This window comes from Monocercomonoides exilis (genome assembly GCF_001643675.1).
Source record: "Monocercomonoides exilis strain PA203 chromosome Unknown scaffold51-639645, whole genome shotgun sequence".
NCBI lineage: Eukaryota > Preaxostyla > Oxymonadida > Polymastigidae > Monocercomonoides > Monocercomonoides exilis.
Genome location: NW_027150596.1, coordinates 422839 through 444086, shown reverse-complemented (window position 1 = coordinate 444086; position 21248 = coordinate 422839). Strand labels below are relative to the sequence as shown.

At 38.4% G+C, this 21248-nt stretch overlaps 4 protein-coding genes across 4 annotated transcripts; 3 read left to right on the top strand and 1 right to left on the bottom strand.

Moving 5' to 3' along the window:
- MONOS_4922 (uncharacterized protein) lies at nt 1-321 on the bottom strand (the record flags this gene model as incomplete). Its single annotated transcript, XM_067875032.1, has 1 exon — nt 1-321. One exon carries the CDS (start codon nt 319-321, stop codon nt 1-3), a length of 321 nt encoding a protein of 106 aa, XP_067720816.1.
- A 1767-nt stretch (nt 322-2088) lies between these two features.
- MONOS_4923fu4924 (putative activating signal cointegrator complex subunit 2) lies at nt 2089-7193 on the top strand (the record flags this gene model as incomplete). The annotated part of the gene is made up of 4 exons (XM_067875033.1): nt 2089-2390; nt 2456-4030; nt 4237-4960; nt 5156-7193. 4 exons carry the CDS (start codon nt 2089-2091, stop codon nt 6911-6913), a joined length of 4359 nt encoding a protein of 1452 aa, XP_067720815.1. The 3' UTR covers nt 6914-7193.
- A 95-nt stretch (nt 7194-7288) lies between these two features.
- MONOS_4925 (putative CCR4-NOT transcription complex, subunit 7) lies at nt 7289-10369 on the top strand (the record flags this gene model as incomplete). The annotated part of the gene is made up of 2 exons (XM_067875034.1): nt 7289-7402; nt 7591-10369. The coding sequence occupies 2 exons, from the start codon at nt 7289-7291 to the stop codon at nt 10081-10083; spliced, it is 2607 nt and encodes an 868-aa protein (XP_067720814.1). The 3' UTR covers nt 10084-10369.
- Nucleotides 10370-12644: 2275 nt separating this feature from the next.
- Nucleotides 12645-21218, top strand: MONOS_4926 (uncharacterized protein; the record flags this gene model as incomplete). The annotated part of the gene is made up of 3 exons (XM_067875035.1): nt 12645-12675; nt 12970-19964; nt 20127-21218. The coding sequence occupies 3 exons, from the start codon at nt 12645-12647 to the stop codon at nt 21216-21218; spliced, it is 8118 nt and encodes a 2705-aa protein (XP_067720813.1).
- Nucleotides 21219-21248: the final 30 nt, after the last annotated feature.

The window sequence follows — 21248 nt, the reverse complement described above, 5'->3', positions numbered from 1 at the left end:
TCACATCGCTGCTTCTGCCTTGAAGTTATTCAGCAAAAACACCAGAAATACGGATGATTTAGATTTCATCTTATCCGACTGCTGTCCCTCAAACTTTATCTTCTTCTCCTTCTCAACCCCCTCATCAATCAGCTCCACCTTCTTCTTCATCGCCGCCAGCTGCTCCTTCACCTCCTTCACCTCTTCGTTGAACTTTTTGCTCAGCTCCAGAATCTTCCTCTGATTCATCCGGATGATATTAACCTTCTGTCGCAGCTGCTCCGCCAGTGCGCTGATCCGCTTCGATAGGCGAATGCCTTCCCGGATCATTTTCTTCAGCATATTGAAATACGAATACCTCTTCAAAATCTCACGTTTCACTTCCCTCTGCTTTTTATCTTCCGTCCACTGTTTCTTCTAGCTCCTCTAGCAAATGTGGCACAATGGCTACTGGCGACAGAATCACACCCTCTAGCCTTAGCCCCACCGCCTCCGGACCCTTCTCCACAATCTCCCCAACTTCACGCTCTGGGGCTGCTCACCCAATCACTTCATCTAACAGCTTCACTGCCTATCGCCTTAACCTTGAAGATCGCAAAAACAGCCGAGCTGTAACCGATGGAAGTAGCTACATGTCAAACAGATCACAGATTAACGGGAATGCTATTCACATCTGCAGCTGCAATAATCAAATTGATCGTTGACTTGGTTCGCACCAACGCTTAATGCGAAGGAAATAGCATCACAAGCGAAACCGAAAACATCTCCGAAAGCGCCACATCGTTCGCACATGCAATGCCCAAATACAGAGCCGTCCTCTGCACAACAGAAAAACATATAAAGCAAAAAAAGCAATAGAGGAGACAGAATCAACATTAGCTACTTCTGCAGAAGCAACGACTGCTGGACGTTCTGCTCTAATACCCCGGCCTTTTCTCCATATAATCCATTGCTGACTTCCACATGTTTTGTGCAGCCACTGCCGATGTATAAGACGAATAATTGACAGGTACCTGTCGTGATGAATACTAATCCCTTTCTTCTTCCTTTCTTAGTACATCGAAAAAGGAAGTATGAAAAAATTAACCACGTGCTGTTCCAATTGAAGAAAATAATAAAAGTTAAAACAAAATAAACAAATTGCAGTTTTTGTGTGATAACAGTTTTGAATACACTTAGTTTTTATAAACATTCTTATGATATCGTGCTTTCAAAGATAAATAAGAACTCAACATGCAGATCATTAATTGTATTGTTTTTTGCATGAATATACGACTATCAAATTGTTAAAAAGAAATAATACAAATAAGATTTTGTCAAATTGTTTTTGCGCACTTTTTGTTTCATTGAATGAATCAAAGTTGAAAAAAAAATAACTGTTTCTAAACAAACGGATTTGAAGCCAACAATTATTCTATTCATTTGTCCAATGAAGTTCAATTGATAATCATTGTTGTTATTCAAATAAAAGATAAGCAGAAATCATCGTATTGAAAAAGATAAATGGAAAAACTCATAATTTTCGTGATTCAGTCAAATAAGAAAAAATGCAATAAAAAACTTCAATTATTGTGTTCTTCACCTAATGTTAACAAAGAATATTGTAAATAATAAAACGTCAAATTCTTCCATTGAGCAAAAAAGAGTTAATAAATTATTATTGAAAAAATTACGGTTAACAATTTAATTTTTCTGATTTTTTGTGGGACAGATCAGGCAAAAAAAAAGTGATTTTTCAAAAATTTTCACCCATTTTCAAAAAAATAATGTCGATGCAATGATAATACATTTTGTTAAATTCATAAAAATACATTTGGTTTTATTGTAACTGAAAAATCGACGTTTGAGATTTCACAAAAAGAATGATGTTGAATGAAATTATGAAGTGAGCATTTTGTTTCAACATTATTTTGACAAATGAAACTTTATTATTTAAATATGAAACTTATTCTTTCAAAAAAAAAAAAAAAAAAAAAAAAAAAAAAAAAAACCGAGAGGTTAATTGGAAAGAAACTACAGCATGAATAGGAAAATGAAATTGTCAAAAAAAGCATGAAAAAATGAAAAAATGAAAAAATATAATATGACCGTACCATAAAAAAAATCATAATGTCAACTAAAAAACAATATAAACTTCCAGGAGTCATAGAAGCAAAGGCAGCAATTCAAATGAATTTGAGCCCTTATCTTCCATGTGACAATGCTATAAACGATCCAAACACCTTGCCGACAGCAGAGACACTTTCGTTATTTGCTGAATGGAACGAACAGCTTTCTCTTTTATTGAGATCGACCATTCCAAGCTTTCTTGCGACCTTTGCATTTCAACCATCTCTGTTGGTGTTTTTGGACTCGTTTTTGAGATATAGTCAGAGACCTTCGAGGAACTCTTCAATTCATTCAACACACAGGTAAATTTTCATCTTTTGAACGTAATTTTTTTTTTCGTTTTATTTTGTTAACTACACTATTTTAGGTCATTACTTTCAAGGGTATTTTGCGTGTATTTACGTTTATCCGAATGCGGAACAAAAAAAATCTCAACAAGTCTAATTGATTCGTTTATAACACCACAGTTTATGAATGATTTCATACTTCATTATGATATCATTGATGCTCCAAAGCTTTTTGATTTTTCTGCATTATTTTCACCGATAACGCCACTTGCGCAAGGCGTTTTAAATCGATTTCTTTGCAAATTTCCAACGATTCGTGATGACATCGTGAATTGCTTTGGGATCACAACAGGATGTGTCGAAAGTATTATTGTGATTGCAGAAAAAGAACTTGGAAAAGAAAGCACCACGCTTTTAGACGATAAAGCAAAGTCAAAAAACAATACTTCAGATAAATTCAAAGAGGAAGAAGCTTTCAGTTTTGAGGAATCGTTGCAGCTTTTATCTGATGTAATTAAGACTCTAACTTCTCTTATTATTACATATTCCTTTGACGAAGACGGGAGGGGAAGCGAGAAAGGAGGGAGCATGGGCAGGTTCACAAGTACCATCCCAGGGTTTCAGAAGAATAGTGGCGATGGGGTTGCGAAGGAGATGATGAACGAGATGAAGGATGCGCCGGCAACGACTTCAACGCTGTTTTATCCAAACGCCCGACCGACTGCGCTTATGGCTCCATTTCTTGCATCCGGCGGAGTCACTTTGTTTTTGCGAGCAGCTTCTGTTCTGACGAGAATACTGAGAGTGCGAAGAATGAAGGAGCAGACGGGGCTATCTTCATATTCATCAGCATCATCTTCTTCTTCCTCTTCCTCTTCCTCTTCCTCTTCCTCCTCTTCCTCTTCCTCGATCCTTCCCTTCAGCTCCGAGGCGCGGTGTCCCAGTCACATCATCCAGCGGGCGATGCTCTCCTGTTTCTACTTCAGCTGCTGTGCGGTGTGTGTTGGTCTTGTCCAGCCATTCCTCCCTTCTGCGCCAACTGCTGCTGCTTGTGGCGGAGACGAAGGAATTCCCATCTTCTCCACATCGTGGAAGAGGAAAGGGAGGAAGGCGCTGAAGGAGACGAAGAAGAGGCAGACGCCAGAAGAGAAGGAGATGGAGAAGGCGAATGCGATTCTTGCAGCAGCAAGGCAGACAACAGCATCTGCGTCATCTTCATTTGGGAGTGCTTCTTCTTCTTCTTCTTCTGAAAGTGGAGAGAAAATGACAGTGTTTGATGAGCTGTGTGACGAAGGGGTGAACATGCGGGTGTTTCTGGAGGATGTGGCGAAGGAGCTGCAGAGCGGGAGGTTGGACGAGCTGGTTGTTGTGCTGTTTTTGGGGCTGGAGAACGAAGAAGGCGGAGCAGCTGGCGCGTCGTCTGTGCAGAGAAGCCCATCACCTCCTCCTCTTTCTCGCTCTCCGCCGCCGTTTGGGGCGTTTGGGGTGTTTGGAGAGAAGGAGAAGTACACAGCGAAGGAGATGAAAGGGATGCAACAGGCGATGAAGAAGAAGGAAAAAGAGGAGGAAGAGCAGTTTATCTTCTATGCATTTGGTGAGCTTACGCTGCTGGGGATGGTGCCTCAGATAAGAATGGCATTCAAACATCCTTCAATGTGTGTGATTGTGATTAATAGAGATGGATGAATATGTTGTTATTGTGGAAGAACATATTTATTTTTATTTTTGAATCACCTTATTCGATAACAACGTTTCTTTCCTCCTTCTATTTTGATATCTATTTTTCTGTCATTTCTAATTTTCCACATATATTTTTATATTTCTTCTTCTTCTTTTTTTTTTTTCTTCCCATTTTTCACAGACGCAACCAGCAAGAATTTGAGGATCGCTTGTCAGTTGTCATAGCAGAGGCCAAAAGCCGAAGAGGAACACAGCTTTTGGCATATGCAACACAAAGGAATGAGTTCAGAGAGATTGTGAAACAGAAACTTGGAATGTCATCTTCTCCTGTGAAGAGCAAAGAGAAATCTATTTCTTCTTCTTCTTCTTCTTCTTCTTCTTCTTCTTCTCAGGCTCCTCTTTCAATCAAACCTTCTCCCCCCAAGTTGAGTGTAACACCTTCTTCGCCTTTCTCTCTTCTTTCTCCTTCCTCCTCTTCCTCCTCCTCCTCTTCTTCCTCCTCTTCTTCCTCTTCCTCTTCCTCTTCTTCTTCGTCTCCTTCTTCTTCTTCCTCTCCTCCTCCAAATGCTCTGTCGCCACCTGTCTTTTCTTTGAGCTCTAATTCGCCTTTCTCTCTCCTCTCTTCTCCTCAATCATCATCATCATCATCCTCTTCTTCTTCATCTTCTTCCTCTTCCTCCTCCTCTTCCTCCTCCTCTTCTTCTTCTCCATCTTTCTTTGGCATTTCTTCTTCTCAAAGTGAAGAAGATGATGAATGGTTAGAAGTATGCTTCCCTCTTCCTGCTCTGAAGAAGGCTAAACCCGTTGTGCTTAATCAATCTTCTTCATCATCTTCATCTTCTTCGTCTTCATCGTCTTCTTCTTCATCTTCTGCTTCAACAACAGACAAAGCAGATGATACTCAGGTGCGTATTTTGTCATTATTGTTCTATTCAAACGAGAATATTTTGATTATCTTCTTTTTCTTCTTTATTTCTTTCTCTTTCTTTCTTTGAATCAATCTTTTCAATTTTATTATCTTCTTCTTTTTACTCTCTCTCTCTCTATCTCTATCTCTATCTCTCTCTCTCTCTCTCTCTCTCTCTCTCTCTCTCTCTCAGCCCAAAGCCAAACCCAAACTCCAACTCAAACTGAAAGGCAAGAACTGGAAGGAAAAAGAGCAAGCAGCCGAGCAGGCAAAGAAAGAGGCGGAAGAGGCAGAAAGAGCGAAGTTGCAGGCGAAAGCCGACGAAGAGGCGCGGAAGAAGGCGCAAAAGCTGTCTGTTCTGAAGCTGGCTGAGAGTTCAGTTGTTTCGTATGATGTCGACTGGGACAAAGAAGACGAGCTGGTTGTGTCTGACGAGGCACACTTTGGATCGCATCTGGTTGGAGCAGCAATGATGATGATGGGAGGAGGAGGAGGTGGTGGGAAGGAGAATTCTTCCTCTTCTTCTTCATCTTCTTATTCGCATTTGTTTGGTGATTATGAGGATGAAGAGACTGATGGATACAGAGGATTCACTCCATATGGTTATTCTCTTGCATCATCATCATCTTCATCTACCTCTTCTTCTTCTTCTTCTTCTTCTTCTTCCTTCTCCTTTTCTCTTCCCATCATCGAGTCGACTGAAGAAGACGATGACTATGACGATCAGCTGGATGAGATCAACGACGGGCTGCTGAAAGAGGCAGTGGAAGAAGAAGGGTATGACGCCGAAGACGAAGACGAGGCAGAAAGAAGAGTGAGCCAGCTCAGCTTGCCTGGAAAGGGGCAGATGGCAAGCAGAACGAATGGAGTGTATTCATCAACTGCATCTAGTTCATCAAGTGGGTTGAAGGAAGCAGGAAAGCAGCAGCTTGCTGGCGATGTTTATTCAGATTGGAAGGCGAAGTGGGCTGAGAAGTGGAGCAGAAGCAGAGAGAGCGGAGAGGAAGAGGCTGGAGATGGGGCAGTGGGAACGAAGAAGATAATTGCAAAACAGAAACCTTCTTCTTCTTCTTCTTCTTCTCCTCCTCCTTCATCTTCCTCTTCTTCCTCCTTCTCATCTTCTTCTTTCTCTTACAAACCATCAAAATCGACTTCTCCTCCTCCTTCTTCATTTCAGTATCGCCCTTCGTCCAGTACATCTGACTCATCATCATCATCACCATCTTCTTCTTCTTCTTCTTCTTCTTCTTCAAATGAAAGCAATCCATTTGAATATCATTCATCTTCTTCTCCTTCTTCTTCTCCTCCTCAGAACAACAGCCAATTTAAATACTCTTCTCAAACAGCATCTGACCAGAAGCTGAAAAAGAAGCAAAACGCACAACAGGAAAAAGAAGGAAATAAGGAGAAGGAGAAAGAAAGAGAAAGAGAAAGAGAAAGAGAAAGAGAAAGAGAAAGAGAAAGAGAAAGAGAAAGAGAAAGAGAAAGAGAAAGAGAAAGAGAAAGAGAAAGAGAAAGAGAAGAAATAAGATTAGCAGAGTTGAAACAGCCGAGAAAGCAATACAGCTGGATGAAAGTGAAAGACGAAGAAGGAGCAATGAAGAAATCATCAGGCAAAAAGAAGGTGAAAACAGGAGAAGTCGAAGATGATGATGAAGATGATGAAGAAGAAGAAGATGAGAATGAGGATGTGTTTGCGTATAATAAGAGAGTGAGAGAAAAAGAAAGGAAAGAAGCAGAGGAGCAGAGCTATCTGAACCCGAACAGAGAGAAATGGCAGAAGGAGATATCAGCCATGCAGGAGTGGAAAAGAAAGGATAAAGAAGGAGATGATGGGAAAGAGGAAAAAGATAACAGTTCAAGAAATGACAGAAGAAAAACTGGAAATTATAAAGCGAATGCTGGCACAAAAAATAGGTTTGAATGGAAATCAAAGCGAACAGAAGGTTAGTTGATATATATTTATTGTGAAAAATGAGCAGAAAATTGTGATTTTGAATTTCAACAATATAAAACACGAATTCCATTGTGCCACATATTAATAATTTTGAATCTTCAAAACATTGCAACTGATTGGCTATTTGAGTCAAAAAAAAATTTGATCTTTTAACACCATCTTCATTCAAGGATAAAAAATTTGAAAAAATAATTCAAAGTGAATTCGCTTTTATCTTCAACTTATCATAAACTTACAATCATATAACATTAACATTATTATTATTTATAATCAATTATCTAATTTTTTAACATTCACAAATGAAAAGATCAATTAAAACCACAATTTGATCTCCAGATCAGGAAAGCAAAAATAGCCTTTTAAAGTCCCATGGATCAGGTGAATAGACAAGATAGAATGTTTGTGGAAGTTTGGGCAAATAATATGCAAGAGGAGATGGAACGAATTTCTGAGATTCTTCCAGAGTATCCATATGTTTCAATGGTTTGATATATGAGCTGCTTTACATAATATTCACAACACAAGACAAATTTTAATGAATGCTAATGATTTTTTAATTGGCGTTTTGTATTTGATTCTCGAATCTTTTTAAAATCTTCATGCTTTTTGCAATTTCATTTTTTCTGTCACAATATTATTGTTCTTTTGCTGATGATGAATTTGTACAATAGGATACAGAATTTCCAGGAGAAGTCGTATTCCCACAAAGTTCGTCCCATGCAGATTATCAGTACGATAAAATCAAGTCAAACGTTGATCAGTTGAAACTCATACAGCTTGGGCTAACTTTTTCAAAGGATAACGGAGAACTTCCGCCAGAAACAACAACATGGCAATTCAATTTCCGTTTTGATGTTAATACGGACAAATCAGCAATTACATCAATCAACTTACTCACGAATGCAGGGATTGAATGGAATCGTTTCAGTACAGAGGGAATTGATCAACATGAATTTGCTCAAGCTTTGACAACGTCGGGTCTTGTTATGAACCCAGACGTAACATGGGTGACATTTCATTCAAGTTACGATTTTGGGTATTTAATGAAGCTATTGACATGCCGTCCTCTTCCGATGTATCACTGTGACTTTATGGCACTTCTTGATGCATACTTTCCTCGCATTTACGATTTGAAAATCTTATCACGCACAAGCAGAGGGCTAAGTGCACTGGCGAACGATTACAGTGTGGAGAGAGTTGGGATCACTCATCAGGCTGGTAGCGACTCACTTCTGACGTGCGAGCTATTCTTCAAAATTGTCAGAAAGTGGTACAACAATCAGGTGGACGAGAAGCTGTATAACCATCAAATTGCTGGACTAGGTGGAGAAAAGCTGCTTCGACAGCCAGGATTTGAGGAATTTCCTGCTCCTCCGAGAGAAGAGAGGGAAGATGCAAACGAGCCCAGCTTTGTGCGTATGATGAGCATGCAAATGGGGATGCCGATGGGATTTGGGATGCGGATGCGTCCCAGCACTGATTCTTCTTCAATGAACGTAGGATCAGCAGCTTCGGCTGGAATAACATCTTCGTCCACTTACTCCACTTCTCCATCACCAACTACATTGAACTCTTCTCAGTCTCACTCACCATCTTTTTCACTTACTGGCTCATCCACATCTCAAGCACAACAAATGATGACATCAATGCAACAATCCGTTGTATCATCATCTTTAATTGGAGCTTCAAGAAACATACCTTACGGAGGTGTTGATTCAATATTTGGAACACAAGTCACGTATGATAGGCTTGGTAGGCCAATCAGATCTGTTGAGATTGGCGTTGATGAGGGCATTGGATCTGCTAGCGAGAGAAGAGAAATTTCTAACATTCACAACACGGAAGCAAGCCATTTGGAATCTATTCAGCAAGATCTGCTGGAAAACATGAGAAACAGAGGACATCTGTATAGAGAGATGGAGATGAACCCGATAGACAAGCCAGCGATGAGTTCAACAGATGATTTGAATTGGAAGATGAGGCTTCGTCGTCGCGGAATGGCAGCAAATGTGGATAGGTTTGGAGAAGGAGAAGGAGATCTTGGGGTTGTGATTGGCGATGAACAAGGAATGGAAAGGAGCTTAAGAGGAGAAGGAGGAGTTGGAAACATGCAATTGGGAAGCGGGAGAGTGTTCGACGAAGGCAACCTGGGCGAATACGAAATGAATGATCCTGATTTAGAAAAGGAGCTTATGCCCAGAGATGGAGGAGCTGGACGCGCAATTGGGAACGGGAACGATCAGAGAGTAGGCATCGACGGAATTGGAGCATTTCGATCAGCAGGATATCAGCTTTCACAGCAGGATCGGCGACATCGCTTCCAATCTCGCATTGTTGCTCCACAGCAGCAGCAGCAACGGGACCAACGCCAGCAAGATCATCTGGGATATCACTCGAATTATCGGAGACGTTATTTGACTCGAACGCAGCTTCCGTCTAACATAGGCGCGTTTAATGCGGATGATGGTACAGAAGAAGATGATGATGTACAGGGAAATGAGGGTGGGTACAATCAACGGTTTTCCTCAGTAATGATGAACGGGCCTGATTATCTGGAGCCCGGCAGCAACAGCAATGATAATTCTTTTTCATTGACAGATAGGGCTGAGTATGGAAGTTCGACAAGCATGATGACTGGAATGTCTACTATTCATTCGCCATCGACTGCTATTGGCTCAGAGGAAACTTATTTCTCGCCGGGTGCTGTTCCATTTATTCCTGCCGTTCAAAGGACAAGCGGTTATCCTTCAAATTATGTGAATTCTTCTTCAAATGAGTATCAGTCTCAATCGCACTCGCCATCTCTGCTTCCTTCAATTTCATTGTTTTCTCCATCAGTATCCCCGTTGAATTACGCCCCTTCTTCTCCTTCTCCTTCTCCTCCATCCACTTCACCAGTTAGCGCAGTGCCAACGTTTCAATGTTTCCCGACTGCGCCTGTCGCAGCTACTGCAAGCGCACCCCTTAATGATGGAGTTGTTTCTTCTTCGAGTTCGTCACAAACAACATCTCAGCAAACAACTCAACTGATTTCTATTGCTGCTTCCGCATCATCTCCAGCTGGAACACCAAGTCGTCTTTTAGCTAGTCAGCAAAACCCTCTTTCTTCAACATTATCTGTGCCTTCATCTTTACGCACATTTGCTCCAACTTCCAATTCGTAATCTTCGACAAAATTATCATAACTTTTATCTTGCCGATCTGATCTTTCAAAGAAGCATCATTATTTCCTTTTCTTCAATTTTGAAGATAAATTTGAGTAAAAATGGAGTTCAGCATTTTGTGATAATTTATTCTTATTTCTGAACATTTTTGTATGTGTTTGAGCTTGCGTCCATTTCACAGTTTGAGTTATTGGACACATCACATTACCAAACAAAAAATATGATTATTTCATCGCCAGATCGAAAAGCTTTTATGATTTTTGAACATAATATAATTATTGAAATCTAATCTTTCTTCTATTCAAACAGACTGCTTTTCACCTATTGTTTAACAACAAAGTTCTTCCCTTGACATATAAAAAGGGAATTCATCATAAACTGATATTGCATATGGGATCCTTTTTGAAATCAAGCTTTCGTTCGAGTTTTGATCAGAATTTTAATTTCAATGGGATTTTTTTATAAATGAACAACATATGAAAACATACATCCCTTGTAACGATATTTAAAAGAAATTATATATATATATATATATATTTTCTTCGTTATTATGCATGTGAAAGCCGGACATAATATTATTCGATGAAGAATAAGTTTAGAACAAATAGTTGTATTTTTCATAAGAATAAATATTTTGCTCCATATAGGGTGATTTATAAACCCGAACATTTTTATAAACCCGGTTATTTTTTTTGTTTGTTGAAACAGAATAAATAGATTATAAAAATTTAAAAGGCAAACATTTATTTATATATTTAACTATTTTATGACGGCACTAAAATTTTTTTGTTTCAATTTTAGTTTTTGATGAAGATCAAAGGAATTTTTAATTTATTTTCGATCATTTGTTTTGCTTGTTTTTAACCAACTCTCTTTCTTTGTTTATTTTTAATTACAATATCATAAAATATGCATACTGACCTTTAATAATTCCAAATGTTCTATGTTTTTATCTTTTTTTTCGAATGTTTTTCACATTTCATCATTTTTGTCAAAAAATATGAAAAAATGAAAATTACCGAGCTTATATTTTATTTAAAGGATTATTCATTACTATGTCGTGTAAAAAAGATAATAATGCATTGGTAATCTTAATAATTAGTCATTTTAAATTTAATTGAACACAAAATGAACATTTTTATCATTTTCAATATTTGATGTGTGTAATGAAAACAACAACATTTCACAAAATTTTAACTCGGTGAATGCTTTATGCAAACATTTTTCTTTTCACGCACATCATTTTTTATATGTAAAAAATATTGCACAGTTCATAATTTTCGTTTATTCATATTTTTTGACAAAAATGATGAAATGTGAAAAACATTCGAAAAAAAAGATAAAAACATAGAACATTTGGAATTATTAAAGGTCAGTATGCATATTTTATGATATTGTAATTAAAAATAAACAAAGAAAGAGAGTTGGTTAAAAACAAGCAAAACAAATGATCGAAAATAAATTAAAAATTCCTTTGATCTTCATCAAAAACTAAAATTGAAACAAAAAAATTTTAGTGCCGTCATAAAATAGTTAAATATATAAATAAATGTTTGCCTTTTTAATTTTTATAATCTATTTATTCTGTTTCAACAAACAAAAAAAATAACCGGGTTTATAAAAATGTTCGGGTTTATAAATCACCCTAAGAATGATCTTTTCTTTTTCCCTCATCTCAAATAAATACTGAAATTTATTTGAACAAATTGTAGAAACAAGATAGAATACTAGCCCTTCAATATTCGATAAATAAAAGAAAAGTTCATTCAAAACTGATGCACCTCCAATGATTCAAAAGGGTTATTCATGTTCTCAAATTTAATTTTTCAGAAATAATCATGAAAGAATGCAATAAAAAAAAGCTTATTTGATTGAAAAAAATCATTATTTTCACCAAAACATTGAATCTGTTGAACTTTGTTTAAAATTTCAATAATTTTTGTTCGTTGAAAACGAATTTTTGACCAATGCAAAATTTTTTATTTTGAATTGCTATTGGTGTGATATTTTTCGGAAAGGCAGATATCAGAAAATTTCCCACAATAATATTTGAAATGATGAGAAAGTTCGTAATTGTAGTTACTCACCTATTATTTGTTTCAATTATATCAGAAGCACAATGCAATTCGAATGTTGATTTTTCACGTGACGCATATTATAGAGATTCAAAAATTCCATATTTATTTGCTCAAGAAAAAGATAATCTATCGTTTTGCCTTAATCCTTTCAAATATCAAGGAATGAAGAATAGCTTAAATTATCTATGCGGAAAAAAATTGATTGCAAAAAATGCTTCTTCAAATTATGGAACAACATGGGAAGCAAGTTGCAAAAGTGCAAACGTAACATTGAATATTGATCTTATCTCAATTTTCAAACGAAAAAATGAAGTTTGCTTTTCAATTGGCGAGCAAACAGAAATGTCCGCAATTTCATGTTCTTTATACTTGTTTGTAACAAGTGAAATCAATTTCTTTATTTTGAGTGATGGAAAACTCAATCTTCACAATATTTCTTTAAAAGTTTCTCATGAAAAATCAATGTTTTCTTCATTAATTTTAATGAACTCAGAAAATTCTTTCCTTAAAGGAGGTTATATTTGTGTAAGCAATTCAATTTTTGAAGGATATGAAGTCAGCTCAAATCCATTTCTCTTATCATCAACCTTATCCTCAATCGCTATTCATCACACATCTTTTTATAATTTCACTTCGAGAGAGAATTTATGCAGTGGGCAACAAACTTTTTCACAAAACTGTGTGAATATTCGAGGGTGTTTATTTTCATCAGTTTCTGATGCAATATACGGAAGAATCGCTCCATCACTAAATTTGCAATCAATATTTTCAACGAGTAATTCATCGTTTTGCTCTTGTTCTACTTCAGATAATGGTGATATTGCTGGAAACAAAGAAATGCAAAGAATTGAAGTGAATGAGACTTCATCTTTCACAGATTGCGAATGGAAAAATGCAAACCATTCCTCAATAAACTCAGCAGGTGTTGTTCTTAGAGGAGAAGGGAACAGTGTAACAATCCTTCGATGCTCATTTGCTTATCTCGATTCATATTATCACACTTGTGTTGATTCCCAAAATACAGCCTTCACAAATGTGACAGATAGCAACTCGTCTTCGTGCCATGCAGTGCATAACACACCAGCTATTCTCATTTACAAAATAACAATGGGATATTATGTTAAAGGATGTCGTTTTGAAAAATGTTCATCTTCAACAATTTATGCAGGTGCTATTCGATGCGAACCTACGACAATAACTTCTGAAGAGATAATTCAAGATAATTACTTCGAAAGCAATGAAGCGGCTACTTTTGGTGGAGGGACATATATTCCAACATCCACAAATCATTTGATAATATCAAACAATCTTTATGTTAGGAATAAAGCCCATGGAACTCAGACTAATGATGGTGGAGGAGGGATCATTATATTTTCACAGCCATGGATGTCAAGCGAATCAAACAGAGTTTTTATTTATTTTTGTTTTTTCTGCGAGAACTTAGCAGACAATCTCAGGGGAAACGATTGTTATTTCACTGGAAATTCTTTAGTTCAATCTCCTTTTGAAAGCTCTTTTTCAACCACAGATTCTAATAGGATATTTTATAACAATCAACTAACCGAATATGATAACTGGCTTGCCACATGGAAAGGAACAATACGATTTGTCTCTTCTTTAGGAACAGATATATCACCTGTTTGTGGATTGATAGAATCAAATCCATGCACGACGCTTGAAAGTGCAGTTAACCACACGCTTCCATTAAATAATTGGAAAGTGAAACTAATAGATTCTTTATTGATCACAAGAGGAGTGAATATTGGAGATTACCATTTGAATATATGTGGAAGTGAAGAAACTTCTTCGGTTGTGCAAACAAGCTTCCTTAATCAAAAAGAAACATGCCTTTTTTGCGTTTCAATGGGCGTATTATCCATCAGCAACTTTGACATCGTGCATAATTCGATAGATCCAAATAACCGAGATTCAAGGCTATTTGAGATAAGTGGAGCAGGAGGAATGAGCATCAGCAGACTGAACATATTTTTTGGGAGCGGACAATCAGCAGAAACAGCATTCATCACAGAGCTTATCAATGTTCAGAATGGGATGTTTCAGATGGAACATGTGAACTGGGCAAAGACAATTTCAACTGTTTCGTTGTTTTCGCTTTCTTCGACAAATGAAATTGCATTGACACTTTCAGAATGTTCATTCGATGGAATTGAAAGAACAACGAGCGGAGCGGCTGTGATGTCGTTTTTGAATGATAAGGCAAATATTGATGTGAATTCGAGCACTTTTGAAGGATGTGGAAGTTCAAGTTCAGAAAATGGAGGATCGATAATGTTGTGTGTTGGAAACGAAAATGAAGTGAAATTGAAAGGCGGATCTTTTGATGGGTGCTTTTGCTCTGCAACATATGGATTTGGGGGAGGAATCCTTCTTCGATTATTGAATGAAAATCCCAATTTCCTGATATCTTCTTCCTTTAGCACAAACACAGCCAAATGGGGGAATGATATCTTTGTCATTTCACCCAATCTGGAAGAAACAGCAAAATCAGAAAACATCAGATGTGTTACAGTCTCTTTGGATTCTGTTGACAGAGTGAGAGGATATGACAATGGAAACACCGGTGTGGCCATTCCTCTGTGTATCTATCTCCTTCCCACTCCAGAAGAAATATCTGTGAGCAACGTCGAGGCATCTGATCACTCACATTGTGGAATCGTCCAATTCCCTTGTTTGACAATGAAGCACTCACTCAAAAGGCAAACAGGAACAAAGAAAGTTGTTGTGAATGGAATGATTATGATGAGCGATGAATTGGCATTTGGTGAACAGAAACATGAAATCCAAGGAAAAGATGGTCAAAGTGGATGGACAGTTTCTGATTCAAATTCTACATCTAATTCAGCGATGATTTCAGCAAGTGCTGAAACAGAATTATCAAAACTGATATTCTCTCTTCCATCTTCCCTTCCTCTTCGCTCCACTTTTATTTCATCCTCATCATCAATTTCTTTGATTCAATGTTCACTTTCTCTTCAAAATCCATCATCAGAATTGTCATTGCAATTCTTATCAATTGACTCTGGGATCTTAATAATCGACATGTTCTCGGCTTCGTCAATGATTTTGAGTGGATATCCATTTATTTCTTTGTTTGGAGACAATACAGAAGCCAAGTTGAAAAGCATTCAGCTGAATGGGATTGGAACAAGTTATGCATCAGGATTTATTGAAGTGAAGAACAAAGCTTCTCTTCAAATGAGCGACAGTGATGTTTCTTCCATTGCCACATCTGAAGGAATAGCATCATCACGGCTCATCTCTTCAACAAGTGCCAAGAAAATAGAAATCATTCGAACAGACATTTCGAATTTTGCAGTCAAAGAGGAAAACGGGGGAGCAATCGAATGCACACTGGAAAGTGGATGTTCATTTGTGTTTGAGGAAGGAAGCATGAGTTTGTGCAAAAGCGAGAGAGGAAATGGAGGAGGGCTGTGGATGAATATGAAAAGTGGATCAAGCTTCAGTGTTGGCAACATTACAGAAGATCCTCCAAATAATGGAAATGTGGGTGAGCAAGGAACAAAGGTTGGGTTTTCGGAGTGTGAGGCAACTGCAAATGCGGATGGGAAGAAGGGAATGGGAGGAGCGATATATTTTGTTTTGGATGATAAAGCATCTGATTTTATTTTGAATAGTATACAATTTAATGGGTGCAAGGGAAGGAAAGGGAAAGATGTGTTTCTGGATGCTGATGATCTGAGTGCTGTAATCGACTCAGCAATATTCGGTTTTGGTGTTAATTTGAATGAGTTGGAAAAGTTGAATGGCTTTGAGCGCTCAACAGCAAATGATGAATTTGAAATACCGCTTGTTGTGTATCTGTGGAATAACTTCACAGCGCCATGCCATGTGGGTGGGCAAGAGGCTCATGATTTCAGTGGTTGTGGATTCGAGCAAGTTCCATGCATCACGATTACAAAAGCAGCCAGTTTGAGGTTTTCAGGCAAAAACAAGTCAATCAAGCTGAATTCTCCGTTCTCTTTTGGGGAAGAATTAAAGATGGATTCAAATGAGTGGAGTGTGAGTGGAGAAGGAAACACATCAAATCATGAGATAGGAGCAGGCATTTCTGGTTCACAAAGGGGAGTATTCGAGACGCGCTGTCCAACAACCTTTGGCAAGGTGGTGTTTTCTGTTGCAGAAAGAATAAGATCATATGAAAGCATATTCCATTGCATTTCCAACAAAGTGATAATTCAGGATTGTGGGATAATTGCTTCTGAAAATAGCTTGGATATTTCCTTTGTGAAGATTGAAGAAGGTGAAGTGATGATAAGCAATGTGTTTGGGATTGGGATCAAATGGCAGACAAGCGCAATAATTTGTGATGGAAATAGCGGAGGTTTAAGTTCAGTTGAAATTGTGGAAAGCAATTTCTCAGGAAGTGGGGAGCAGAATGAGTGTTTGGTTGAATGCTGCAATGAACAAAAATTGAACATTACAAAATGTCAAATGAAATCATTTGCCAGAACTTCTGGAAATGCAGGCTGTTTGAACATTGACAACAATCAAGATGAAAGAACAAATACACAAATAAATATTGAAGAATGCATTTTTGATGGATGTTCTGTGTATGAAAAAGGAAGCAGAGGAGGGGCTATCAATGTGCAGTTGAAAGGGAATACGCACTTGGATATTATTTCTTGCACATTCACAGGATGCACAACACCAGCTGAAGAAGAAAAGACTGGCTTTGGTGGAGGGATGGCGATGAAGGTGGTTGATGACGAAATTTCTTTTGTGATCTCATCCCCTGTTTTTGAGGCAGGCAAGCCAAATGTCGCGAGATATGGAAATGATCTTTTTGTTGAATCATCCAACTTGACGAAGAGCATCACGAATGATTCACTTCCATTTGTGTCCGATCATCTGGCTGATCTTTCGTTTGATTCTATGAGAGGCTTTGATGGGAGTGACACAACGAATGCCATTCCACTGGTTTATTTCTGGTTAACATTTTGTTCGGAAGTATTTATTTGCAGTGAAGGAAGAGATATGGGTGCCTGCGGATACTCAGATTATCCTTGTCTGTCAATCGATTATTCACTGACGAGATTGTCAGAAGGAAATGAAAGGAATGTCAACATCATTGGAAAAGGGTATCTTCAGAAGAGTGTTGATGTGAGTGGAATTTCAGTGAAATCTGATAATAGCAGCATGTGCTCTTTGGAATCTGCTTCATCTCTTGAAGGAGCAGAAGGAGCTGCTTTGAAGATTCAGGGAAACACAAATTTCGAATTAATTAATTTTGTGATTCCTTCTTCATTCATGAGTGGAGTCAATTATTTGATATATGTTGGCTCAAACGATGGTTTGTTGACTGCGAAAGATTGTTCGTTCTCAAAAAATGAAGAAAGCAGAAGAGAAATAATGAATTATGGGCTGATCAAAGCAGAAGGAGGGACAATAGTGTTGGAATTTGTGAAAGTTCAATCACTTAGCTTTTCAAAAGATATTGTTTCTGTGCTTTCATCAACGATTTTGAAGATTAAAAACCTGACGATGAAGGATGTTCAACTTGATGGGACGAGTGGATTGAGCATATCAAAGAGTTCAAGAAGAGAGACAAATGAAGTTGAGCAAGATGTTGTTATTGAGTGGAGCATATTCGAGGAAGTCACCCAGAACACAACAGATGATATTCCGATCATCCGAAATGATAATGATGATGAGCCATTGAAAATGGTGATTCGAAACACAACAATGAAGAGATGTGGAGGGTTGAAGTGTGGAAAGGGAGGAGGGATGTTTTATGTGTTGAATGAGGGAGGAAGTTTTGACTGCTCTTTTTGCACGATTTCTGAGTGTTTCTGCTCAACCATAGGAAGAGGTGGGTGGCTGTTTCTGGAATGCACCTCGACAGATGAAAAGCCTCTGAACTTTATGCTATCCAACATCACGTTCAAAGACAACTCTGCATTGAGAGGGAGAGATGTGTATATTCGATGCAATTCAGTTGATACACAGATTGTTGATGAGCAGTTCCTTTTGGATTTCAGAACACCGTTTGTGAAGGAACGAGCGATATGGGGCTGCACAACAGACTCGTTTGTTGGGGAAGAGGATCTTCTGCTGAAGGTTGTGAAATACCAGAGCGAGACAATATTTGTTTCTTCAGCAACAGGCAACCACGGAGATAGCAAGCAATGCGGAGAATTTAGTATGCCATGCAACTCATTGAATATGGGAGTTCAGCACGTTATTCCATCTCTATTCTCTCAGTTGCTGATCTTGGGGCAAACAGTTATTATTGGGAAATGTGATGTTCATGATGTGATCATCCGCTCATTGCAATCTCCCTCAGCTGCTTTGGTGCATCTGAACTCAACAATAACCAACGATGGAAGTCTTATCACAACCTCAGAGAATGTTCGGATTGAGAGATTGAAATTCAGTTTTGATCTGTTATTTTCATATTCAGGCATTTCAATCATTCATGAAGCAAGTGGACAACTTTCTCTTTCATCTGTTGATTTTTCATCTGTTGGCCAATCAGATAATATAGAATCTATTGTTCTCAACTTATCATTGCTGAGCGTCGAAAATGGAATTTTTCATATTGACAACTGCTCAGTATCGTTCCTTTCATTCAAAAAGCCTTCATTTTTGCTTAACTGTGATGAGATAAATATTACGAATGTGAAACTGGAACAAATTGAATCAACAACAGATGTATTTGAGATTGGTGATTGTGGAAGTGTTGTGTTTTATGGAGTATCTGCAGATGGAGTGAAATTGTCTGAAGGTTGCATCATTGCGATAAACGATTTGTCATCAGGAACAGTTTCTATTGGAATCTCCTCATTCAACAACTGTTCGAGAAATTCAAAAGGAGCTTCTGTTCTTTCAGCTTCTTCAACTTCAGCACAAGTAATTCTTTCAAACTGTTCCTGTTCTAATTGTGATTCTCTCTCTGTTAAAGGAAGCATAATGGAGATAAGCAATGCAAAGGATGTTTCGATGCAAACGTGTGAGTTTGAAGGAATTCTTTCAAAAGTAAGTGAAAGTGAGAGAAATAATAATTTTGAAGAAATATGCAAATGGAATGGATCACTTGTTCACTCAGCGAATTCTTCACTGGTGATGAAGGATGTTATAATTTCGAATTCATCATCAGGTGGATTTTCCGTATCAGCTGGCGATGTGACGATCGAGAAAGGGGAGTTTTTGAACAACAATCCTTTCATCGAAAAATATCCCTCTTTTCGTCGAAACGTCATTTGCTCAGATTCTGCTTCACTGATCATTTCGAGTTTGAAAGGCGGAGATGGATTGAATGACAATTCTTCTCTTTGGATCTTGAATGATGGATGCACTCTCGAAGGATTCGCAGGAGAAAGGCCATCGCCTTTCTTTATTCCCAAACTGGAAGATGTTTCAGTGAACGAAAACGAAAGCAATGTTGTTGTGAAATTCAAGGGATCACTTTTTGTGCCTTGCGACTTGTCATTCAGATTGATATTCAAAACAGGAGATGTGGAGTTGGCTGAGACATATCGGTTTGAGGAAGACAGTTTTGTATCCGAAACGGAAGTGATTGGAAGAATCTCATCAGAAAATATAACAGCAATTGCAGATGAAACGGAGGTGACAGTGATGATTCTGTTTGGGAAGCAATTGGCAGAGACTTCTCCACAGATTCTGAAGAACAAAACAGAACCAAAGACTGGAAATGAAAAAGTGGTGGAAGGAGGAAAAGAAGGAAAATCGTATTGGCCGTTGATAGTGATAATTATGGCAATTATTCTTTTGATTGTTCTGATTGTTTCTGTTATTCTTGCAGTTCGATGGAGGAAATCTGAGAGACGAACAGAAGAATTGGAAGAAATAGTGAATGATACAGTGAAGAAGGATCCGAAGGCATTTGAGATGGTGACGATGGAGGTGTCACCAGAGGAGCAGTGGAGGAGAGCAGAGAGGGAGGCAGAGAAGAAGAATGAAGAGAGGATCAAGAAGAGAGTATATGAGAAAAGCTTGGGACACTCAGAATCGTCAGAGCATTTGTTGAGTGAAAGCGGATCGACAGAATACATTTTGGGGAAAGATTCAGATAAGATCCCTGATTGGACATTAGAAAAGGAAGAGGAGGAAGAGGTGAGAAAGAGAACTCCTTCACCTTCCATCTCATCCACTTCGACAACTGATTCAGATTCAACTTTTGTTCGAGGGGAGGATCTGTGTCCAACCACCTCGTCGATGTCGAATCTGGTGGATGCAATGGCCTGCTCATCTCCTCATGAGAAGCTGATTGTGGATTTGAGGGATTCGTTGTTCATGTTGCTTCATGGAAGCAACAAGACAAAAGAGATGCCAATTGGCTCCTTGAAGGAGAGGGAGCAGACAGCTGCTCAGATCCTGTTCTGGGTGGCAAATCTTGCACTTCACTCATTTGATGAAATGGAAAACAAGCTTCAGTCATTGTCCAGTCTGAGTCCTCACATTGTGTTGTTTTCTGAACACATGGTGATCTGCATTGTGATGCATTCCGATTTCCTTTCTTCTGATGATTCAGATTCCTCATCGATCTCTTCATTAACTGTTGTGACTTCTGCCAGCGATGATGATGATGTCTCCCTTCCTTCATCCGCGTTTGAAGACGACGACGATATTAGAAAAGAGAGCTTGAGGTGGATGGCACCAGAATTGCTGATGAACAGGAAGATGGGGGCAACAAAGGAATCAGTTGCCTTTTCGATTGGGATGATGCTGTGGGAGTGTGTGACGCTGGAGATCCCGTTTGGGGAGTATGAGGGTGTGGTGGCGGGCCAGAAGATTGTGAATGGTGAAAGACCGAATTTTGAAAGAATAAGCACTTCCTCATTGCAATATGTTACCAAGTGCTGCTTGTCTGGATGTGCCTCACAAAGGCCCACTTTGGCTTTGCTGAAGCGTGAGCTTATCCAACGCTTCCCTCCAGGTGCTGCAGTACTGACAATGACAGATGCTGTCGAATGCTACAGTGGGTGCTGTGGAGAAAGCGAACGCCCTAGAGATTCAGAAAGCAGAAGTGAGCAGGAAAATATGAGTTTTTTATGAAAACGTTTAATAATCATTTTGTTTTCACGA